This window comes from Podarcis raffonei, chromosome 6, assembly GCF_027172205.1.
Source record: "Podarcis raffonei isolate rPodRaf1 chromosome 6, rPodRaf1.pri, whole genome shotgun sequence".
NCBI lineage: Eukaryota > Metazoa > Chordata > Lepidosauria > Squamata > Lacertidae > Podarcis > Podarcis raffonei.
In genome coordinates this window covers 24,545,652-24,569,156 of record NC_070607.1, presented here as the reverse complement: position 1 = coordinate 24,569,156, position 23,505 = coordinate 24,545,652, and the positions used below count along the sequence as shown (strand labels likewise).

Genomic DNA, 23,505 nt, shown 5'->3' with positions numbered 1-23,505 from the left:
CCCTCCCCGTCTAACCCCGGACTTTCCCGAGGGGGGGCCGGCACTATAAGAGAGTGAGGAGAAACTCGCTTCCGCGCCTGATTGTGTTTTGCTCGCGCGCGACACCGACACCACGCGCGTTTCGGTCGCCAACGGTTTTTGTTTTTATTCCCCCCCCCTCTCGCCGGACGTTCGAAGGGATGGCGGGCGCCGCCAATAGCAGCCGGGCGCTGCTGCTTCTCCTCTGCGCGCTGCTCTACCTGGCGCGCCTCAGCTCAGGTGAGTCGAGGAAGGCGCGAGACCGTCGCAGCCTTCTGGCTCTTGCTCTCTCGCTCGCTCTCCTTTTTCTGGAACGCTTCGCCTCACCGGGTTGCGCGGGCGCGCAGTCTTGCGCCGCCGAGGGAGCCGGCCGGGACGCCGCTGGATTTTTGCGTGCATGGACTCGCATATGCATGTGGAAGAATTTTTTCCGCTGTTTTTCCAGCCGAGCTTCTTCCCGCTTTGTTTATAGTACCTCGGACAGAGGGGGTTGTGCATTAAAGGGGTGCGCTCTGTTGTTCTGGTTTGGGCAGACTGAAGCCACAATCCTATATGCAGATCGTATATTTTGGAAGGGTCCGCCAGGGTCATCTAGTCGAACCCCCCCATGCAATGGAGGAATCCAGGGGTGCCAACTTGAATAAAATATTTGGGGGCCCAGGTAAGCTGTGCCCCGCATAATCGATCACATGATGGGGCACACATACACCTATTTGAATGGCAGTGCTTATCAACTTGGAGGGGGGCCTCTAATATTTTATAGGGGTGGATGGGACCTCAGCCCCTTGGAGATGGACCCTGTGCACAAATTTCAACCGAAGCATCAGTGACATGATGGCCGTCCAATCTCTTGCTTAAAAACCTCTAAGGAAGGAGAGTCCGTTCTTGTGGGAGTGCATTCCACCGCCAAACAGCTCTTACTGTCAAAAAGTTGTTCTTAGTGTTTAGTTCAAACCTCCTTTCTTGCAACTTGAATCCATTGGTTTGGGTCGTAGCCTCCCAAGCTGGAGCTACCTGGGTACTAAGCTTAGGTTTTGGCTAAAAGATTACTCTTCCCACAGTGGGAGGATGAAATAGCGTGAAAGGTATGGAGTGTGTTGGCTGTGCTTCGAAATATAAACAAAAAATTTTTTTCCTTCCAGTAGCACCTTAAAGACCAACTAAGTTAGTTCTTGGTATGAGCTTTCGTGTGCATGCACACTTCTTCAGATACACACTTCAGATTCAGATACGTGCATGCACACGAAAGCTCATACCAAGAACTAACTTAGTTGGTCTTTAAGGTGCTACTGGAAGGGAAAAAATTTTTTTGTTTTGACTATGGCAGACCAACACGGCTACCTATCTGTAACTTCGAAATATAGTCGCTTTAAGTTATTACGAGTGATGTTCATGATGCTCAAGGACAACATTTGTAGATATGCAAGCCTTTCAGTATTAATGTTTCCCTGGTAGAACCTTTAAAAGGTTCTACCTTCCCTGGTAGAACCTTTAAAAGGAAAATAACAAAGAGGCACAGGTTTTCAGGCATTTCCGATGGAGGCTTAAAACAGATTATTCATAAATTGTAAATGGGTCGCTGGCAACAGGTGTTTTTTATTTCATTGGATTTTGTGGAAAAAGTAAATCCAGTTGGAGTGGGGAATAAGGGCTAGCATTTTGATGCTAATGTCATGTATAAAATATGCATGCATTAGCAGCACTGATCCCACAATAAGCACCTGTGCTAGACATCTTCCGCCACCCCATTTCCCAACTTTTTTCTACAAGACCATTTTCTACCTGAAATCATTTGGTGATTCTGTGGCTTAATGGCACTGTATTTGTCTAGTTCTATGTGATGTGTGAATTTGGTTCTTGTGGATATCACGGGAGCGAATATACTGGGGTACTGTCCTATAAAATAAATGTATTGTTCAGACAGTGGAATGTGGAATTTTTGGAAATTTCATGGAATTATTAATTGTATACATCATACATCACAGACACAGACTGGAATTACGAACTGATTGTTGGATGCCTCAGAAGTGGACATTTTGAGCTGTTTTTGTTATAATGGGTTTGTCTGGAAATGATTAGTGAAATCTTAATATTGTAAGTCTTAAAATAAATATTCAAGATCAATATTTTAAACAATTTGCACTGTTAGTTGCAACAATTTCATTGACAAAATATCTGTGCCGTCTTGCCTCACTTTCTAAAGCTAGCTAATTAGGTCACAGTGTTGTCGTCTTTAGCTGGAACTAATAAGGGTATTAGGATACAATTCCTACCAGTTCTCTAAACCTGAGTTTTTTTGTTCTTAATTACATAGCAATTCACGACATTAAAAACCCCCAGTACAAAACACTTAAACTTGATCATTACCTCCTAATACCTTCCTCTTCATTTTCTGAATAGTGTACATGTTTGTTTTTATTTAATTTTCTAATTTGGGTATTGATACATCTAATCTATAAAGAATTATTGTTAAGTGGATATACTAAGGATTATATGCTCATTGTAAACAGAATTCAGTTTATGTATAGTTTTAGTTTGTAGAATTACTTTTCTTGCAATTTGTTTTTCAACAAGAATGGAAGCATGCATAACAAAAAAAGATTGATGGCCCATATAGCTGAATGTAATCTGCCAGTTTTTAATGACCAAAATCTAAATTATTGCTTCTGAAGCTTGGGAACCCTCTTAATAAAACATTTTTGTCAAGCATTAGAATGGGTTTAAAGCTTGAGGAAAATTACAGACTGTTCCCAGAATAATAAACAATGTTGTGAAGCTGAGGCTGTGAGAAGCATATAAATGTCCCTGAAAGGAAAAGAAATCTGACTGGAAGTGGAGCATAAGTAAATGAACCTTCTCTGCATATCCATTGAGACTACCATCCTGTTCCCCATAGTGGCCAATCCGATACTACAGAGAAGCTCACATGAAGCAGGGCATGAAGTCAATACCCCTCTCCCATTGTTTCTCCCCAACAGCTGGAGGCTCCATACACCCAGCCACTTATAAGACTAACTCTCCATGAATAAATACAATGAGAGTGTGAGTCCACATTTTCCTCTGCCAAAATCTCAGGTCAGGTCAGAAATGAGAAACCTGTGGCCGTCCTGGTGTTGGCTCCCAGTTCCCATCAGCCCAGCTAGAATGGCTAATGGCGGGGGACTATGTGTTCTTCTGGCACAGCAGCACATCCTTTTTCTCTTCTTCCCCCACATGCTCTCCAAGATCTTCTCCAGAGCTGATTTTGAGGGGATGCCAGGGTTGGGGCTTGGAGAGGAGGGGAGGTTCTCTTCTGCCAGCACAAATCTCTTGTGCCAGCAGTATGGAAGCATTGGACACTGCCCTGTGGAAGTTGTCGTCCAGCAAAAGGACTACGGCAATACTTAGATATTTTGGGCATATCAACCATGCAGATTTGGACTGACTTAACAGCCACTCCTGTCCAACCCTGGAAACTAGTCATGCGAGAGAGATTGGGACTCTTGGGGCCATCTATAAGCTTTGTGAGTGGCCATGAAACTGATAAACTGATACATTTTGTAGTTAAACCCTTAGCCATTTGTTGCACACAAAGAACTGTGGGCCATAGGGTAAGCCATATATTGCCTGACTAATCCTTGTTCTTTTTCTACTTTTAAAGGCAACTCTGAAGTAATGAAAGCAGTCAACATTACCTGGTCATCCATCAATTTTAAGACAATACTACAATGGGAGCCCAAGCCAGTCAACTATTTTTATACAGTTGAAATAGATGGGTAAGTTGAACATAAACATGGAGATTGCTACCACACATCTAGTCTGGTCTCAGTGTAGTTATTTGAAAGTAAGAACAATTGGTTTCACTGACTTTGCATGAGGCTGCAGTTTAATGCATTCTCTTACCACCCTTCACCCCCCCAAAAGCAAAAGCAAAGCCACAGTTGAATGCAGATTTGAGAACGAAGACTTGAGATCTAAAGCTTTCTAGTCCCCCATTAAAAAAATTTATCCAGCTACATAGGCTTGAATTGTGTCCCTCTTCTCCTGATTACCACGAGGCCTAATTAGTCTGTTTGCATATTAAGTAGAATTTGTTCCTAAGTAGACTGTTAATTTCTTTTTCTCTCCACATCCTTCTGTTGCCTACAAGGCAAAAAAAAAGCAGTTTACATGGGATTAGCTTTAACAAGAGTGCTTGCACAAGGAGGAAAGTCTACCATTTGGTAATTGTAGTAGCTTTGTGCCAGTCTATCGCTGATCAGTGTAATATGCACTGTGCTGCGAGTAAGTTGTACATGCTCTAACGTAACTGAACTATGGAATCCCAGCAGCAGAACTGGGTACAACTGCTAATATTAGACCAGGAGTGGGAAACCTGTGGCCTGCCAGATGTTGCTGGACTACAGTTGCCATCATCCCTGACTATTGGCCATGCTGGCTGATGGGGAGTTGAAGTTAAACAACACCTGGAAGGCCACAGGTTGCCCAACCTTGTTCTAGACTCTGCATGAGTTTCAAAGTGCCTTGGGGGACACTGTTTTTCTTCTCCACTAGATCAGCTAAGCAAAGGGAGATGATGAAGATCAATAAGTTTTAAAATGATTACTTTGGGTGCTGCTTTTGTTTTGTTTTTAAGCAAAGAGAACTGGTCAGACAATACTGATGTAAATAACATTGTACTTTGTATCTGACAAGGACTGTATGGTGGTGCTTTCTGCTAACTTTGGGCATTGATGAGGTGTACATTCTGATATTACTGCAGTTAGCCAGGTATTGCCACTTAACACACTGGTATATTCCCCACTGAAATAAAAAAAAAGGTAGCCCAGAATTGTGCCTTATGTAAAATAGCTGTTTCATGATCAACATGGTATTTCTGGGGGGAAATGATCTAATTTTGATAAATACTGTGCTGCACTTACTTCAGACCTTTGTAGTTAGCTACCTGTCATTGCTAATATTAAATTTCATACTTAGTTAAGTGTAATATCTAGGAATTGCACTAAGGTTGTTAATGATTAACAATTCAGGAAGGGATGATATCTCAGTGGAGAGTACACGGTTTGCATTTGAAAGTCAGATCCTGGTATTTCCAGGTAGAACTGAGAATATCACCTGTCTGACACCCTGGAAAGCTGCTACCCATCATTGTCAACAAATACTGAGCTAGATGGACTGTTAGCCGGACTTGGTATAAGGCAGCTCCCTATGTTCCAGTATCAACAAAGATATCAAAGCTATGCATTTTCCTGCTACCTACTGTGTTTTAATTAACAAAGTTGCCCTATAAGTAAAGTTATTGGAAGTGGCTATTTCCTATTAATTCACAGGCATGAAACTTTTATATCCCAAATTATACTCTTCATTGCATATTAACAGACACAGACAAGCTCACAGCTGGTTTTGTTAATTTGATTGGGCCTGTTTACAAAACACAAAACAGGCAAACTTCATTATAGTGAAATACTTTCATTCTATGAAATATTAACTAATGCAGTATGCTCTTGATCTTTATAGGGACCGATTAGTTCGGAAGAAAATATGCATTCACACTTCAGCAACCGAATGCGACGTTACAAATGCGCTGAAGGATGTAAAAGATGTCTATGTTGCTCGCATATATTCTGAAGTGCCAAACAGGGACCCTGATGATTTTGATATCCCGCCTTATGAAGTGTCTTCAGAGTTCATACCTTATGCCCAAAGTAAGTAAAAAAAAATAGCTCTTCTTTTTTCACAGCATGGGGCTCTGCATAAAGATTCTTACAATGTGTTGAGATACTTGTCCGTGCACCAGACCTGTATGAAAGTTTATATAGAGAAGGCATCCTATCTGTCTGCTATGCAGTCCTGAAATTCACGGTTAAGGAACAAAACATTAGTTGTGCAGGAAATCCATGCATTAAATGTAGCTGTAGGAAGGCAAGGCTAATTTGACTGGGAGCAGCAATGGTGAGAATGCTTCCTCTGCACCATTCCCCCAGTCAAAATTGCCTTTTCCTTTGCTGCGGCTGCTGCTTGCCCCCTGGTGAGAGAAACTGAGGACAACCCTGTACCTCTTTCCTCCGTGTGTAGCACTATTGGTAGGAAAAATGGCGCAGCAGAGGGAAAGATTAAACATCTTCCCCCTCCTCTGCTTCAATTAAACTGGCAATGCCCTCACAGCACACACATATTGTTTAAATAATGCTGAGATAGTAACTCATATAAGTGGCTGTATAACGTGTGCTTTTTCACTAGACCATCCTACCTGGGATACCATTTTGGTCCTGCGTTTTGTACCATAGCTTGCAGAGTTTGTACCATAGGATTCTTGTTGATGTACATCAGTTCTTACGCAGACAGGCATGCCAGCCAACATGCTCGGCCCATGGAGCGAGGAGACATAGCCAAGATCTCCCTCCCATACAAAAGACGCCAAACAGTGTTGCCTTTCATTTCTCTCTTTCTCTTGTTACTAATAACATCATGATTTATGACACACTGTGGTGCACCGCATTGTAAGTGCTTATACGGCAAGCAAATCAGTCTTCAGGTCAAGTTTTGTGACAGGAGTGGGGAACCTCAGGCCCTGCGACCAAATGTCACCCTTTAGACCTCACTGCAGATTCTCCCAGGCCCCACACCAGCTCTGCTATTTACCCCCAAGTGGTTTTGCCTGGTGAAAATGTGTCCTTCAATTGTGATCATGCTTCTCACTTTCCTGAATGGGAGAGGTGGACATGTAAAAACCTTTTATTTTTGTGTAGCTGAAATGTGGCCTCCTGTGAAAAGTGAATACTGTTTAAATTGCTCTGCCTGCTCCACTGGCATGTGGCCCCTGGAAGGCTGCCTATGAGAAAGTGTGGCCCTCAAGCTGAAAAAGGTTTTCCCCATGCCCTTCTCTATGATGTCCTAAGTCAGGGCTGTCCAACTACCAAGAGTGTGATCTACTCCCACTATTAAAAAAACTGGCAGTGATCTACCCATTGGATTGACCAGAGCTGTTGAACTTTTTTTATGAAGCGAAAGTTGTTGAGATTTTATTTGGAAGCCAGAGTTGTTGAGCTTAGGCCTCCCCTAAGTCATCTCCTTAATTATGCCATCAGAATATAGCACAGCAAAGCTTTACAGCACAGTCCTGAAAGCTTACTGTGGATCTTTGGTAATAAAACCCGCTAGGATAAGGTTACCAGATTTTTTTCAATGAATCTGGGGTCACTTTTCAACTTCCTACTAAATAGATGGATTTTGTCAGGGGAGTGATTTGTAAATCCGGGGACTGTTCCTGGGAAACAGGGACATCTGGTAACTTTACGCTAGGAAGTCCTTTCTGCTGGGGATAACCCAGACTGAAATTCCCAGGTGCCAGAAAAGGTTATTTATGTATGTAACAATTGAGGCCCGTGTTTTCTTAGCCCCAAAATGGAAAGTGAGCGAGGTAACTAAAGAGGATAGGCAACTTAAGTTGACAGAATATGCACAACTTGCAGATCTAACATACATAAAAAGAGAGCAAGAAGAACACATGTTTAAAGAAGATTGAAAAACATTTTTTGAGTATATGGAAAATAACTGTGTACAGCTGAAAACGCTGGCAGTATCAAAATAAATTCAACAGAGTAACTAATCCTTGATGGATGTAAAAGTGGAAAATTGATTTGAATGGTTACAGTAAAATATGCAGGGATGTATAATATGCAAAATGAACCATGGAAAGAGAAGAAGGGAAGTCACTGGATATTTTAAAGTTTGTATAATGTTTATTTGAAATTGTAAAACAGAAAAATTAATAAAAAACCCTGCTTGGAGTTGATTTTTTAATCAGTACAAAAACCACTTCTCTTCTAGCTGAGATTGGCGTGCCAACAATCAAAAGTTTTGAACAAAAAGAGAAAACTTTGAAAGTAGAGATAGCAGATCCTCTAACACCTTACAGATTTGAAGGAAATGGAAGCTTTCGAAGTATTAGGGACATATTCAAAGATGATCTAGAATACACACTGTACTATTGGAAAGATCAAAGTACAGGAAAGGTGAGCATCTGTTTTCAATCTCCCAAGTCTTTAATTTCCTTAATGTTTATAATAAGTACAAAGGACAAGTTCGCAATCTAAACTAAATTTCTACTTAAAAGTAATGAACTATAGCCTTAAAAAGAGCTCAGTACTTTAATATTCTGGTCGGAGGCTGTTCTCCAGGTCCCCCAGCCATCTGAAGTGTGGTGCTATTGAAGAAAGGGGCTTTCAGCGGCAGCACCCTAATTTTTGGAATGCTGTCCCAAAAGAAGTTTTCCTGGTGCCTATTCTGGTGGAATTTGCTCCCACAAGTGCTAGTGATGACCCTTGACTTGGATGGCTTTAAAATATGACCATATAAATTCCTGGAGGATAAGCCTATGTTCTTCCTCTGCAGTTGGAGGCAGTATGCCTTTGAATGCCTGTTGCTGGAAATCTCAAAGTGGGGGAGAGGTTCTGCTTTTGCGTTTCTCATAGATATAAGCTTAGAAAAGAATGCAGGACTAAATGGGTGCCAGCAAGAATCTTTTTAGCTTCTTATTAAGCCTTTCTAGCCCTAAGTAAATACCTTCTTATCTTTACAGACTTTCAGATTAGTATTGGTCTGTTTTTATTTGGACGCTATTTTTGCAGAGTGGCTGCTTTTAGCTTATTTCATATTTTATCATGCCCTGATATTGTATTTGAATGGTATAACCCTGCAAACTCTATTATTTAATCCATAAAGTTTATGCCTTTGCATAAAAAGTTAAAGGAGACCAAAGTTAACATATATTTATCTTCTTTTGTTTTCGATGTTAAAATTTTAATCCGCATTAAGTATTAACCTTTTTCATATTGCAAAAAGGTCAAGGTCAGGTACTTAAAAGTAGAGGCTGATGCTAATACTCTTCCTTAAATTTGTTATACATTTACAAACAGATCTACCTTTATCTTAACCTAGTATATTTAAGTATTTGAAATATGTCGAAAGCTACTTTCAAGAAAATTGTGTTTCCAAGGCTACCTTCATTAGTAACAAATGCACAATTTTATGAACGTCAAACATACAGTTCAATTTACAATGAAACAATCAGTTTAAACAAACCCAGTACAACAAAATCTAACAGTTACCAACCACTACCAGCATGCAACTATTAACTTCCTCTTCCTACAACCACTTTTTAAAAATTTTAATGATATGACTATTAAGATGAAAGTACCTTTTCTCCTTTGAGGCTTTAACCTACTATGTACTTTGGACTTGCATAATCTGTATTCAGTGTGAAGAGCTAAATTACTTGCAAATACATCTTCAAATACTTTTTTTCCTGATTGTAGAAACAGGAAAACACAAAAAGCAACCTCTTTGAAATCCGTATCGACAAAGAGAAGAACTACTGCTTCTATGTTCAAGCTACTGTTCCATCACGCTCAACAGACCGTAGCAGTCAAAAAAGCAGTGTAAAATGTACTGGTGTGAGAAGAGATGAGCTGGATGGTATGTATCATGACACCACAAACTTAGCCTTTGGTATATAAATCATTCCTATCAAATTACTTTAAGCCCTTGCTGCTGGATTTCAGTTTAGACTGCTTTCTGTGAAAGCTGTTGCCCAGTGATCTCTAGGTGCATTCACTGTTTTACCAATTTCTTGCTGCTGCAAAGTTGGCACTGCAGATAGAAGTAGTTTCCTTTCCCAAAATTGTGTTTGCATCTGGTCACTTTCTTTCTTTCACAAGGATTGTCCACTTTCCCCCCTAAGAGCCAAATTCATATCCAGAAGTATCACCATCGCAGGAGAACTTTATCACTCAGTATGAAATTTTGTGGCATATATATTTCCCAATGCAAAACATCTAAGGCATACATATGCTAACTATGTAGCACAGTTCTTTGTAAGCTTTAATCGGAAGCATATCCCAGTCAAACTTGGCTGCCATGTCAATGTACAATGGTTGAAGCCTTAAATGTGGAGGACCTGGAAGTCCTAGAAGGGCTGTATCACATCATTGTTCTGAACGTGTAGGCGGGTTCTAACCAACTTTTGAGTCCTGCATTGGAGCAAATCTATGTTGTTTGTTTGTTTAAGTATGAAGTGGTTTCATAAAAAATACATCATGCTTGGCAGAAGGACTGATTCGACATTAAAGGGATGTGGGCTTTTTTGAGGACTACAGACCAATTAGACGTCTCAAGAATGATGCGGGCTGCTCGGTTTAAGCAACAAACATAGGGAGCTATGTTAGAGAAGGGTTCAGACCACATTGTGTATCCCATGTTAAAACACCAGCCCTGCTTTATATATGATTGTTACAGACATATAATTAAACTAATGTGATGCCCTGCTTAGGACTCTAAGATTTTAGCCTTCAAGAGAAACAGCTCAACATATTTCAGGTTTGGAATCCAGATTAGTTCTATTCTGAAAACACAGCCAATAGCTGTTGGGTGGAAAGCATGTCCTTGAACTGACTTTGTGTCTTCTTTTTTTCTTCTTCAGGTCTTGAATTAGAAGTAATTCTTATAATAGCAGCTGTTGCGGTTGGAATCATTGCTCTAATTATTATTTTATCCGTGGTTGCATATAAATGCACAAGATCAAAGCCTGCAGCAACAAAAAAAGAGAGCGTGCCCCTAAATGCATAAGGGGGAGAAGCACTAAAGACAAATCGGCTTTATTGCTGCAAAGGCGACAGCTCAGTCAGTAGAGTATGAGACTCTTAATCTCAGGATTGTGGGTTCAAGCCCCATGTTGGGCAAAAGATTTCTGCATTGCAGGGGGTTGGACTAGATAACCCTTGTGGTTCCTTCCAATTCTACAATTCTACGATTTTATAACTCCATAAGAAATTCTCCTACCTGTGGAAGCAATGACCACAGACCCTTCAATCAAGGGGCGTTTGTTGTTTCTGTGAAACATTTATAGTTAAAACACTATTTTAAAAACCTGTTTTATTCGGCAGCAACTGTGATAACTTGTTTTAAAATGTGTTAACTGACAGATATGGTGAAAATACTACTGTTTCTTTTGCACTTTGGGTGTATATTTAGATCTGTGGTTCTGGGTACATTAGCTGGTACGGGTTATAAGATGCTGTAAGTGTAAGGAAAGGGTTTTACACTCTTGCCAGACTTTATATAATGCGTTATGGTGTGAATCAATATAAAACATTAGAATGTTCCAGATCCAGGTACGTGCTGTAAAGTTTGAAAGTTCTGAAACTGACTTTGAAGTTCCCCAAAGTTGATGACCAACATTATCGGCATCCACCTTGAAATAACTGAATACGTACAGGATATCATACCTGTTATGTATCAGGATTTAGCACTTTAAATTTATACTGATTATTAACTGCTGGACAGAGATAAAATTAACTATTTAAAGTGGTGTATGTCTAAACAAGATTGATGTAATTTGAGATTCTTTGTGTTGCTATGTATAATCAATGTTATATTTATGATTTTTATGAATGGGTGTTTATTTTTGTATATATTGCACTAACTTATTATATCTAATTTTTACAGAAATAAAAGTAAATGGGAATAATGGAAAATTCTTGTTTCTTGAATGGAGGGAGGGTTTTTCATCGCCAGATGGTAAATGATTTTGGCTTAGCGGCATTCCAATAAACTACTCATTACTTTACATTTAATCTCAACAATGGCTCCACTTGCAGGCTTTCTGTGGAAATGCATGGGTTGTATACAAGTCTATTTCTACTCTGCGTAGACCTGCTGAAATTAATGAACTGAAGTTAGTCATGTCCATTAACTTCCAAGAGTAGGACTGGCATTGGATAAAAGCACATATAATTAAAATAGAAAATAGAACAGAACCAGAATAACAAACTTGGCTGTGATATGATTAACAGATGGATTTTAGGTACATCCTCCCTTTTTTAGTGGTGCAACAATAAAACTGCTGGCACATTTGTAAAGCTAAGCAGGGTCCAGTAAGGTTTCAAATTGGATGGGGAATCCCATGTTGAGATTCCTGCATTGCAGAGGGTTGAACTAGAGGACTCTTGTGGTCCTTTGCAGCTCTATGATTCTATATCCTTGCACTATGAGCCAGCTCTGCTTTTGGCACGGAAGCAGCACCAACCTGAGGTGCAGCAGGGGACACAACAGAGATCAGGAGAAATCATGTACAGGCAAACAGATGTGTATATTTATAAATTATTTCTAGAGCAAAAAAAAGAGAGTGCAAAGTGGAACAGCTCTTCCCCAGTTCCTCCCACTGACAATCCCTCCCCTTTTAAGCCTAGTACATCTGACCCAAAGGAACAGTTCCCCAAACCTTAACTACCCTGCAATAAAAATTTATAGAGCACCAACAATAAAATGCCAAAGGAAGCTGCCTTAAACAAAGTCAGGCCAAAGTCAAAGTTCATCCAGCTGCAGATCTCTCCTTGACAAGGGACACATCCAGTCCTACCCAGATTTTTTAAAAGCAGGTTTTCCAGCTGCACTAATAACCTGGCAGTCACCCCACACAAATGGACACAAGCTTTGCTCCCTGCTTACACCCTGCATCAGTAGTGGTTTCTCCATAGGAGTCAGTAGTTCTTCTCTACTAACTATACTGGCACCAACAGGACAATCCAATGGCCATTGCGGTTTACAGCACTGCTGTAAATATTGGGCATTGAGTGTGTGTGCTCCATGGCCTTGAGGAACAAAGTCAAATTCTTTGCAGGGTTGCCAAATCACTGCTATGATTCTTGCTACCATAGTGCCAGTGACTGAATGGGACATCAGACCAACTGAGGCTTTGCACTAGTTATAGAAGGAACACAGGGTGCAAGATGGGCCTAAGTTGCAAAACCAGGAGTAGTTTAAGGCTGTTTACAGAGATGTGGGAAAGCATTACGTGCCTGAAGATGAAGTAGAGGAAGCAATGCATTAAAAGAATATCCTTGCACCTGTTGATACAAAACACCCTAAATAAGCTATTTTATACCTATGTTTTGCAATGCTGAACTTTCTATTTCCTTGGGTGTGTTAAATAACTAATTGTTGCTGCCATGTTGGCATTCATATAAATCTATTTTTTTTAAAAAGATATTTATTGAAATTTTCCACTTTAATACATTAAAAAAAAATCAAAAAGGAAAAACAAAAAAGTTTAAAAACACATAGAGTTCACAATCCTTATTTTTCTATAACATATTTCCCTGACTTCCCCACACCTCCCCTTCTTATATTCCAATTCAAATTGTTAGTCCAGCAAGTTCTTATCCCTAATTTTTTACCTTTTTCTATTTAGTTCATTTTAAAAAAGCCAATTTTACCTTATAAACATCAATATTTATACATCAATACTCATTCTTAAAACCTTTTTCTAAAGTCGACCCAAGTTCCCTTCCACGACTTCCCCAATCTTCATACAAATAACAAAACAGAATAAAAACAAAAACAGATTATAATTATGCACCCTTTGGATTCCCAAACTCCACCCCCCCTTTCCCGGTTTCAATCCCCAACAAATGTCCATCAGTCTTAATCTACTATCAGCCTGGAGATCTCACGTCCGAGGCTCTTAATTCTCTCTCAATTCCTCTCTGCTGGTTTTTTTGATGGTCCTTAATATTAAACACCAAATCTCGGAGAAGCTCTAGCCCAATGGGATCCATGTTTCTTCCAGCCAGACCTCCATACTTAAAAGTGGAGCCCGAATCTTGTTTCTTACTCCTTTCAAGTCCAAATGTCCCCAAAGCTCCAACTTCCACCTTAATCAGATTTGTAATCCTTGGATCTTCAGATCTCCACATAAGGAGATCTCTCCATTCTTCAATCTCCAATTCAAACCAGATTTTCGACATCCAGTTCTTATTTTCCTTTGTAGCCATCATGTCAGGCCTCTGGCTCTCCTTTGTCATCTGCAGCATTACAGCTCCTCCTTCCTTTTCCTCAGGAACAACATATATCTCTTTCTCCACACTCTCAAAGCTCTGAAATTTCTCTTCTTGTCCAGCTGCATGGACTTCCTGAGTTAAGTCCTTATCAAATTCAATGAGTTTATTTACTGTTAAATCCAGAGTTGCAACATTTGTAGCCAAAACATCAATTTGGCCTTGTAACTTTCCCAAAAGAACAAAAACTCTGTCCAATTTAGCTTGTATTTTCCCTCCTTCAGCCATTCTTGTAATGTCCCAAAAACCCCTCTAGAGGGATTTTGGTTACTTAATATTCCTTCCAGTTCAAATCCAAAAGTCAAGTTAGTTTGTATCAGTTCTTCCTTGTTTTCAACAAATTATAACCAAATTGTAACAAATATAACCAGCAGAGACAACAGAAACAAAGTTCTCTTTTTCAGTCTTGACAGCTAATTTGACAGCTGTCAAACTCTTCAATACCTCTTCAACAGGCTCTCTCGCGGATCACTCCCGGGTCCAGGGGGGTGGCACTTCAGCTCCCAAAATTAGCTCTTATCCTCCAGTAAGATTTCTTATACTGCCAAATCGTGAAATTAATATCTTTTACCCAATAAAAAAGAAAAGATTCTCTCGACCTTAGTTAGCAGGTCCTTGCTTTAGATTATTTACAAGACGGGGAGACGGACTTCCTGTTTGCGCCTTCCCCAATCGTGCCTAATTCAAAAAAAAATTTTTCTTCGCAAATCCAATTTCCGTACTACTCACGGGTTGTTGCTTTAAAGTCCAATTACTCACAAGAAGAAGTCAGCGCTCTCCGGCCATGGCAATGCGGCTTCACTCCGCAGGAGAAGCAGTCGACTCTCAGCACCGCGCCGCTCACCCCGTCCCCCATTCCGAAGCCTTTAAAAAGGCTCCTTCGCAGGTCGGGGGGGCACAAATGGTGCCCGCCGAGTCACCAGGTTCACAGGCTTCACCACCTGTGATTTTTAATGGTCCCCGCGTCGCCGCAGCGGGAAGACCCAAATCCTGCGGAGCCGATTCCCTCCAGAACTCGGAGGGAATCCGCCATTCGCCGATGGCGCTAACCCGGAAGTCCGGCATGCATATAAATCTAAAACCTTGTTTAGGGGCAGCAGAGTTTAATTAGTGTGTCACTAGCACAGTAGATGACAGACTGCTGCCAAAATGCATATAATGAAAAGAACGTGATTATGAGCTTAAGTTGGAACATGGCTCATGTGACCATTTAGGACAAAGAGCTTATGGCGTTGCACAAACCTCTCTCACACACAAACATTTCAAGATTACCAAGCTACTGCATTTCTGTTGCTTAAATCTCTCACCTACCTCATAATCCTGAGGCTGAAGTGATGACCAGTTCAGCAGGCGCATGGTACAAAAAATGCTATTAGACCAAATAGTTTTGATTTGGTTGGGGGGATTCAAATTTCACGGATCCCTCATGACTTGGTACAACTGAACTGTTCCCTTGCATCATTTGAATTGGCTTTGCATACAACTCTTTGCCAGGTTGAAGCTCTCAAGCTGCACACATAGTCTTCCTAATAAAATGAAAAAGGCAATCTCACCTACCTGGAGATTCAAGCCCTCTTCCTGCCACCTGAAGGGGGTCAGCCAAAACTGGAGACTTCAGGTCAGCCCTGGAGGTATAGCAACCCTGTTTTTTGTACTGTGACTTTTATAGGCATATTAGATCCCATTTTATTTCCTCAGTACTTTCTCTATATTTGCGGTACTCAGATGAATGTTATACCTCATTTTAAAGGGCAGATTCCAACTCTAAGATGACAGAAAATATAGCTTGGGACCTTGTTGCAGCCATCAGAATAGGTCACAATTATTAAAGGAAAGATTTCTAAATTTCAGTCCATCTAAAAACAGAGGATGTTCAACAGATTTTCCAATGAGAGTTACTCATGGCATCACCACTAAGAAGACACTTTTTGGGGTGGGAAGTAGTTGAGGGATTGGGAGGCTACACTCTTCTGTTCCCTCCCTCTCCCAATTAAGCTGTCTCCAGGGCTGAGAGGTGAGGAGCACAGAACGGGGAAATTTCCAAGACCAGCCCTGTGACCTCACCAGGGGTTGTCCCTAGGTCTTCTTAGGTGCAAGGCAACACAGTCAATTGACCTTCCGTAACTGCTCATGTTGAAGCATTGAACATTAATATTTGTGGTCCCCCCTTTAAAAAAAGTCATCAAGCTACTTTACAAAGACTGTGTAGCTGTAGCCATATTATGGGTATATATCAGTTGAAAAACATTTGGTCCTTCGGATACTGTTGGGACTATAGCTCATACTCTTCCTCACCATCGTCCATGCTGTCTACGGTGGATGGGAGTTGGCTTCTCACAACACCTAGCAAGAGCTGGGTTGGTAAGGAGAAGATGCCATGAGTTTCAGCAGCTTCTATTCCAATATGGCAACATGCTGAGGCCCACCCGTTGCTCTAAGACCAGGCGTTCTCCCAGCAATGGGCAGATTGCTGTGGTTGTGTTATGTGACTGGGCAGGAACCCTTTGGGAGCCTCATGGATTCTATTCTGAACGCTCTAAAGGGGGAGTGAGATGCACGTGGTAACAAACAAACAAAGAAACAAAATGGCATTATCCGAAGCAACATCTCCTTGCTGCAAGAAGTGGAATAGATGTATAGGTGCCATCTCTGCTGCTGCTTCCAGGAAAAATTATTTGCTGAGTGGGAAGTCTTGTATGCAGTTGTGTCAGACCAAGATCCAGATCCAGATCCAGAATTCTCCAGTGTTAAGATGGATGGTGTGTGCTCACTGCAGTTACCCTTTGCTATCTTTTATCTGTAGCTAGATGTGTGTTCAGCAATCATATTATCCTTTGACTGCAGCCATTGCGTGCCTGAATCCTTGCTCCAGTAAAGTTTGAGTATACAAAGCATTGCCCCCTTTCCCTTCCTGGCCCCCTCTCTAGAATTTAGATTCTGGGAATGTAGGCTTCACTTTACAAGCCGGATGAACTTTGGCGGGAGACAACAAAGAGTATATTAACATTCCTGTGGTCATTAGCAAAGATAATCTTGCCTTCATTTGCATGCCGAAGCTGATATCTGGAGAGAGAAAAGCCTTATTAAATTCCCTTTATAAACAAGGTATCTGGTTCCCGTCAATGCTTTAAACAAGGCAACCTTGTTGAAAAGGCAAATAATTGTGTCATGACGCTGGTATTTCTTAAACAGAACTCGTTGGCCTACGACTCCACAGCACATCAAAGCACACTCCACCTTGGGTGTTTTAAAATATCAGGCTATTTTATCACTAGCTCTTGGAAATCAAAATAGCAACTGTAATTGAAAAAGTACTACTGAGATGTACTTTTGTGCAAGTATGATTGAACTGAACCAATCATAATCATAATGTTATTTATAACCTGCCCATCTGGCTGGGTTTCCCCAGCCACCCTAATATTCAGCAGTGGTGTGTGCATGTGGAAAGCAGAGTAGCAACAGCACATGTCCAGCAACAGGACAGGACATGATGAGATGGCAATGGGAGAGGTCCAAGTTGGAGACAGGCAAGCACCTGTGAAACAATGATGCTGGCTGCTGCCTCACCCCATCACATCCCTGTCCTGGTGAGTGGGGATACAGCTGTCGTTCTGCCCATATCTAAGCCAAACCATGGTTAAGTGAGAAAGACTGGGTGTGTGGATAACTCACTATAAAAATCACAGCACTCAGCTCCTCATCCCCCTCCCCATATCCTGCTGCTGCACTACTTGGAAGCAAGCTATGGTTTGGCTTAGCGCTACATCTGAACCAAGGTTCCTGGCTTGCCCTGTTCCAAATAAACCATAAGCTGTTGCCAGTGTCTGTTCCTGGCTTGCAGCTCACTGTTCATCAGGAGTGAGACAAGCCACAAGCCCTGGTTTGTGCATAATGCTAAACCAAACCATGGTTTGGCTCCAGAGAGCACAGTAGCAGGATGATCATGTGAACAGCAAAGCAGTTGCAATTTTTACTGCGAGGACTTGCATGCTCAGTTAGCTGCTAAGCCAACCATAGCTAATTGGGCCATTGTCTGATGCATTGGTGGCATTCTTTTAAAAAAATGCTTACAGGAGTATGTTGGTTTGGAAGAAATTAGTATATCCTTATAATGACCATTTGAAAAAATGTACTCTAAGGAAGTTAGAATCTCTGCTGGAGATGGAAAGAGTACCAAGTTGGGAGAGCAGGCCAAACTTTTGCGCAGCCTGTAACACCACAGAGCTGGCCTACAAATTGATGAGGTAGCAAGGAGAACATTACTAGAATACTCTTCATCATCCAGCACCAATAGGGTTTATCTTAAAAGAGGTATCTCTCCCCTTTTTTCTCGCTCACACCAATGAAGAAATGTCATCATGCTTAATCAGATTTTTGAAAATCTGCTGCTCACAAATCACTTAAACATTGCAACCTCTCTTCAAAGCAGGAGAAACCAAATTTGTCCTTGAAAAACCACGACTTTACAAACCAACTGGTTAGGCTTTGAGCCAACTTGTGAAATGGGAGCTACCATCTTAATCACTGGTACAGTAAAATGGCTGCACATTTCATTTGATGGAACAACAACTCTCAGAGATGACAAAAGGCAGCAAACATTTTTGTATAACCCTTTGTTTTTAGAAAACTTAGCCAGCCCCCACTTTAGCGCCAGTATTTGAAGGCATCCTTTCAAATTATTTGGAAATACCCAGTTGGTTTAGACAGCAGTTAGGCAAATTAGGGTGTGGTGGGGAGTATATGAAGATAAAGCATATAAATCTGAACTTCATCAGGTGATAATTTCGTTCCAATGAGATGTAGCACATGCAAGTTACAAGCAGAACTACAGCTGGGTATCCTATGGAAGATTATAGGATGTCTACAAATTACCTATTAAATGGAGGTTCTTTGTCCAATCTGTCTAAAATTTGGCAGATTCAATGCCTTGGAGCAGAATACTTGGATCAGACATTTCAACGGCACCCAGACAACCCTACCTCCATTAAATTACCAGCATCAGAAAACTGAAATCAACTGAAAAACTAGGAAATTATAACTGAAAAGACAAACATAAAAATGATTTGTTTAATTACTTATTTGCTCTAGTCTAGTGCATCCCTACACAAGATGTTGAGGATCAACCACGGCTTTACCAAATTTACGCTTGACTTCAACAAATCCATTAGGATGTTTCCCAGCACAAGCCCCTTTTGAATGAACGGGGAACCCATTTGATGAGAAAACTACCATGTCATCCAATGTATTATGAGGATCTTTGAACAGCTGAAGCCCAACGGAGGTGACATGACTGGGAGAGTGTGCTACAAAGCTCAATTTTTACATACATTGTGGCTTCTGAAAATAACACCTCCTGGGCTAACAGCTGACATGCTCAGGGAAGAAGCCCCCCCCCCGCCTTAGATCTCCAAGCTGCCCTGTTTCTCCGGCTTGCGCAAGCAAGCAGAAGGCACAGGTCAGCTTGCAGAGCTGACACGCAAGGAATAAGCTTCTCTGCAGGTTGGATCTGCCCGTCCACGAAGCTGCCCTGTCCCTCCTGCTTGTGCACGGAAGCAGGAAGGACAGGGCAGCGATCCTGCACTGTTTTTTCTAGAAAAAAAGCACTGATTCTCAGTACCCTGACGGCTTCATTGGGTATAGATAAGATACACAAGCACCCCTTTCATGTATAAATTTTCTTTCCACACACACACACACACACACACGGGGGGAGAGATTTTAACTCTGTGGTAGATGGAAGACATGCTTGCCATAGTAACATGGTAGCAATTCAAACTTATGAGTAATAGTTTGATTTAAAAGTATGATTGTTTGTCATTGTACCAGGCACCAGCCTCTTAAAATATGAGCTACTGACCCCAAATTTGTTGGGATAGGGACACCTATCTGTAAAGCTTGGGTAGAGAACAACTCCCAACAGTCCCAGCCAGCATGGCCAACGGTAAGGAATAATGTTGCAGTCCGTGACATCTGAAGAGCGCCACCGCTGGCTGGCCTTGCTATGAGCTTTAAAAATGTTCAGAATGAGACCAGTTTTTTCAAAAAGCCAAGGATCTTTGTCTCAGATTTATTATTCCAGAGGCACTTATATAGAAAAATCTTACATTTAGTGTCTTTCCTCTCAAAGGGCTTTACAAGCTACAATATATTAAAGTACAGTAATTATGTCCCATTAAAATGGGAGCCATCTATGATCACCAGAGTACCAAATACCACCAGAATGAAGACATGGACCTGCTTCATTTGTGCTGACCTTCCCATCACCCCAACAATTCCAGTTCAAGCAATCATAAAAGCAGCGATCAACATACAAGACTATAGCACAAATTCATAGCTGAACCATGTTTCTGAATGATTACTCACTACATCTCAAAAAAATTCTTCAATTAAAAAGCATAATCTCAAACACTGCTTCCTTTGAGCACTGCTCTGGTTCATTTTGCATTCATATACTTACTATCTCATGAGGTCAGACTATTTTTGATGACTTGATAAAAGTAGGGATATTGCAACTTGAGATGTCGCAAAAGCCAAGACCATTTCTGAATACGGAGTTCCCCTGGACTTTGTATCTGGTGTTTAATTCAAAGAATCAGTTTTATTGGTTAATGGTTACTGAAGTTAATTTTGTCTATCAAATAGAGCAGATAAACAACGGTTGTGCTCAGTGTTAAGTCTCAAACTGCAACGCCTTTTGGCTATCTGCAAAAGATGTTCTATAAATAATGGGTACTTTCTGCTAGTTAGTGACAAAAAAATACAACATTCTTTAAAAAACCTCATCTACTACTACTCAATTTTAGTGCAGATGTCTCTGAAAAAAGAATACAAATATTGAAAAAGCTGCATTTTCCATTCTAAAAAAATTATAGCAGTTCTTTAAAAAACAGATGCATTCAAGAAAACCACTCCCTCAAGAACAGCCACTACATAATATCAACTTGAAAGGCAGGTGTTATTTAGGAAAAGGAAGTTTCACTAGCAGCAGAGCTACCTGATTCTCATAGATTATATGTACCTCTGAATCAGATCACCACTAAGCTGAAACTGCTGGGCTAGACGATCAATCTGTGGAATCAGTTTAACACCAGCCTTTGCAATATGATCACCCTGCAGTAACCACATGTTGGCTATCACAACCAGTATCAGAAGCAGTCTGCCCAAGTTGTTCAAACAAACAAAAGTGGGAGTACAGAAGGGCAACTCCTTGCCATACAAAATACAGTCGTACCTCGATTTTCAAACAGCTTAGTTCTTGAATGTTTGGGCTCCTGAATGCCGCAAACCCGGAAGTGACTGTTCCAGTTTGCAAACTATTTTTGGAAACCAAACATCCGATGGGGCTTCCATGGCTTCTGATTGGCTGCAGGAGCTTCCTGCAGCCAATCAGAAGCTGCACTTTGGTTTCCGAACATTTTGGAAGTCGATAGGACTTCCGGAACAGATTCCATTCGACTTCCAAGGTACGACTGTATGGAGAAAAAAGTTGAAATGATGACAGATAAAGTCAGTTCAGTTTTTAAGCTGCTTCCAAGCTCGATCCTTCTGTAGCTCTCCACCGATTATACATATAAAATACATGAAGAAAAATGGCATTTATAAACAGTGGACTCAAGCTCCGTATTGGGAGCAGGACGAGGAGAACAAAAATTTGGCAGGTGATATCTTACTGTGAAAGGGGGATATTCAAGACTGATGTGTGGTCACTAACAATATATGTTGATTTTACAGCAAAGGGGGTGGGGAGAAAGACAGCGATCACATTTATTTGCATATGTAGTGCATGCCTTCATGTAGTGCATTTCTATGTTACATCACATGAACAAAGACACATACCTAGACCTGTGTCCATGGGTTTTCAGAAATTCCTATGGGCTAAATGGCATATTATTGATCAGCCAGACTAGTTAGGCACTGTCTTCCCAGCCCCATATACGGGGCCACTTCTAAGGAATGATCCCATAACATCATATAGTAACAATAATCGCTTCACTTGGAAAACTGATACTCCTTAAAGCCTCAGATATATGTGGTCTTGCCAGCATCTATAAGTTTGCGATTGGCTTATTATCAGTTTGGGAACTGCTCATGTAACATTAAGCATTAGGTAGTTGGCATGGAAGTTATTCCTAAGAGGCAAACACACGCAAAAATGCTCACAGGAAACAGTTCTGAAAGGCTTTGAACTGCTGTGTCTCAGGCAATGAATGCAGAACATACACACACGCCCCAGAAAGAAAAGCATGTCACCCTGTAAAAGAAAATAAATCTGAATTCATGGAGCAAGTGCCCTTGGCGTTTTATTAGGAACCTGTGCACAGCTTCCCAAAGCTATCAAATGGATCAGACCCACTTCTAAATGTGAACATCAGTGATCTCTGTTTTGAAATACAGAATGTGAGTTCCTATGTTTAACTTTTTATTTCTCTTTGTTCTCCAACTTTCCCAGCTTCCTCATTCCTCTTCATTTCCCCCCACTTCCCTTCCCAGAAGTGCATGAAGCACAGGCAACAACAGAATAGAATTTGATTTTATTTTTTGAGCCGGATAGAAGACTGGGACCAAAAGAGCAGTGGGAAGCTGTGGACAGAGACTGAGAATGAGATCTTCACTGGAATAAGCTCAGATCTTTAGCAGTTAGAAATGTGGGTCCAAGGTTCACTTCTCTCCCAATGTTCCTGCAAAGCAGAGCCTCACCCACCCTTGGCCAAAGGAAAAACTTGCTGCCCTGTGTAATGATGCAATAGAACAGGCTAGTACTGCCCTGAAAAAAGGTATGATATTCAGTACAATGAAATGATGCATCCGGATATGACACAGAAATTCACGTCTCTTTGCACTGGGATCAGAGGAGGTAGCGACCCTAACTTTAATAAGGGTTCTTCCCCAGAGGAAGCAAAGGTCAAACAGAAGTCGAATTAGTTGACTTCAGAATGTTTACATCCCAGGATGAATCAAAGTTACAGTGATTTAAGCCCAATTTAATTTAGGCAGGTTTTAAAAACCACAAGAATAAGGACATTCTTAGTACATAGTAATATTTAAACCAACATATACACAAATTAGTAATATCCTACATTATAATAAATGCCTTGACAGCTTGTTTTGGACACTTTGTTATCCTACACTTAGTAATTGGTTTAAAGAATGAGCCATCTGTTAAATTACATTGTACTTTGTGCCTTTCTATGCCCCGTGCTGTTTTCAGTCACTGAAGTAGGTTGTAGATTTACGCATTATTGTTGTTTTTAAGAACCAAATTCAATTGTATCTTCAGTAATCCTCTTGAACTCATAGTTTCCTCGTCCATCCATGTGAAGGTAGAACTGAGGAGAAGGAAAAATACATATTAGCTAACTTGATTTTAATATATACTCTCTGTTTAAATAAGGGTTGTCTACAGAAACTCCTATCACCACATTTCTGCTTGGAAAGAACACTGTAAAATGTTGCATGTCTTATACCTCCATCTGGTGGCATTGACAGGAGCTCCAACTATTTATTTTGTGATGATACAGTCATCCGGTTGCTGAACTTTGGTCTCATAACTCTGACCACGTGTTCAACTCTTTACTACTGAAATATGCAGACAAATGGCTAAAAAGAACGGTGA

At 40.9% G+C, this 23,505-nt stretch overlaps 3 protein-coding genes across 4 annotated transcripts in view; 1 reads left to right on the top strand and 2 right to left on the bottom strand.

Moving 5' to 3' along the window:
- The window catches only part of SLC44A3 (solute carrier family 44 member 3), a 97,139-nt gene extending 96,530 nt beyond the window's left edge, over positions 1–609 (bottom strand). The window contains exon 1 of the mRNA XM_053391690.1: positions 240–609. The gene's annotated coding sequence lies outside the window, so the exon portion shown is untranslated. The remainder of the gene's footprint in view (positions 1–239) is intronic.
- On the top strand, positions 30–11,531 carry F3 (coagulation factor III, tissue factor). The gene is made up of 6 exons (XM_053391692.1): positions 30–258; positions 3,659–3,773; positions 5,515–5,702; positions 7,828–8,012; positions 9,315–9,474; positions 10,478–11,531. Exons 1-6 carry the CDS (start codon positions 180–182, stop codon positions 10,621–10,623), a joined length of 873 nt encoding a protein of 290 aa, XP_053247667.1. The 5' UTR covers positions 30–179; the 3' UTR covers positions 10,624–11,531.
- Positions 11,532–19,945: 8,414 nt separating this feature from the next.
- Positions 19,946–23,505, bottom strand: part of ABCD3 (ATP binding cassette subfamily D member 3) — a 44,744-nt gene continuing 41,184 nt past the window's right edge. For both annotated transcript variants that reach the window (XM_053391686.1, XM_053391685.1), the window contains exon 23: positions 19,946–23,218. In XM_053391686.1, coding sequence (XP_053247661.1) covers positions 23,141–23,218 — 78 coding nt within the window. In that variant the 3' untranslated portion in view covers positions 19,946–23,140. The remainder of the gene's footprint in view (positions 23,219–23,505) is intronic.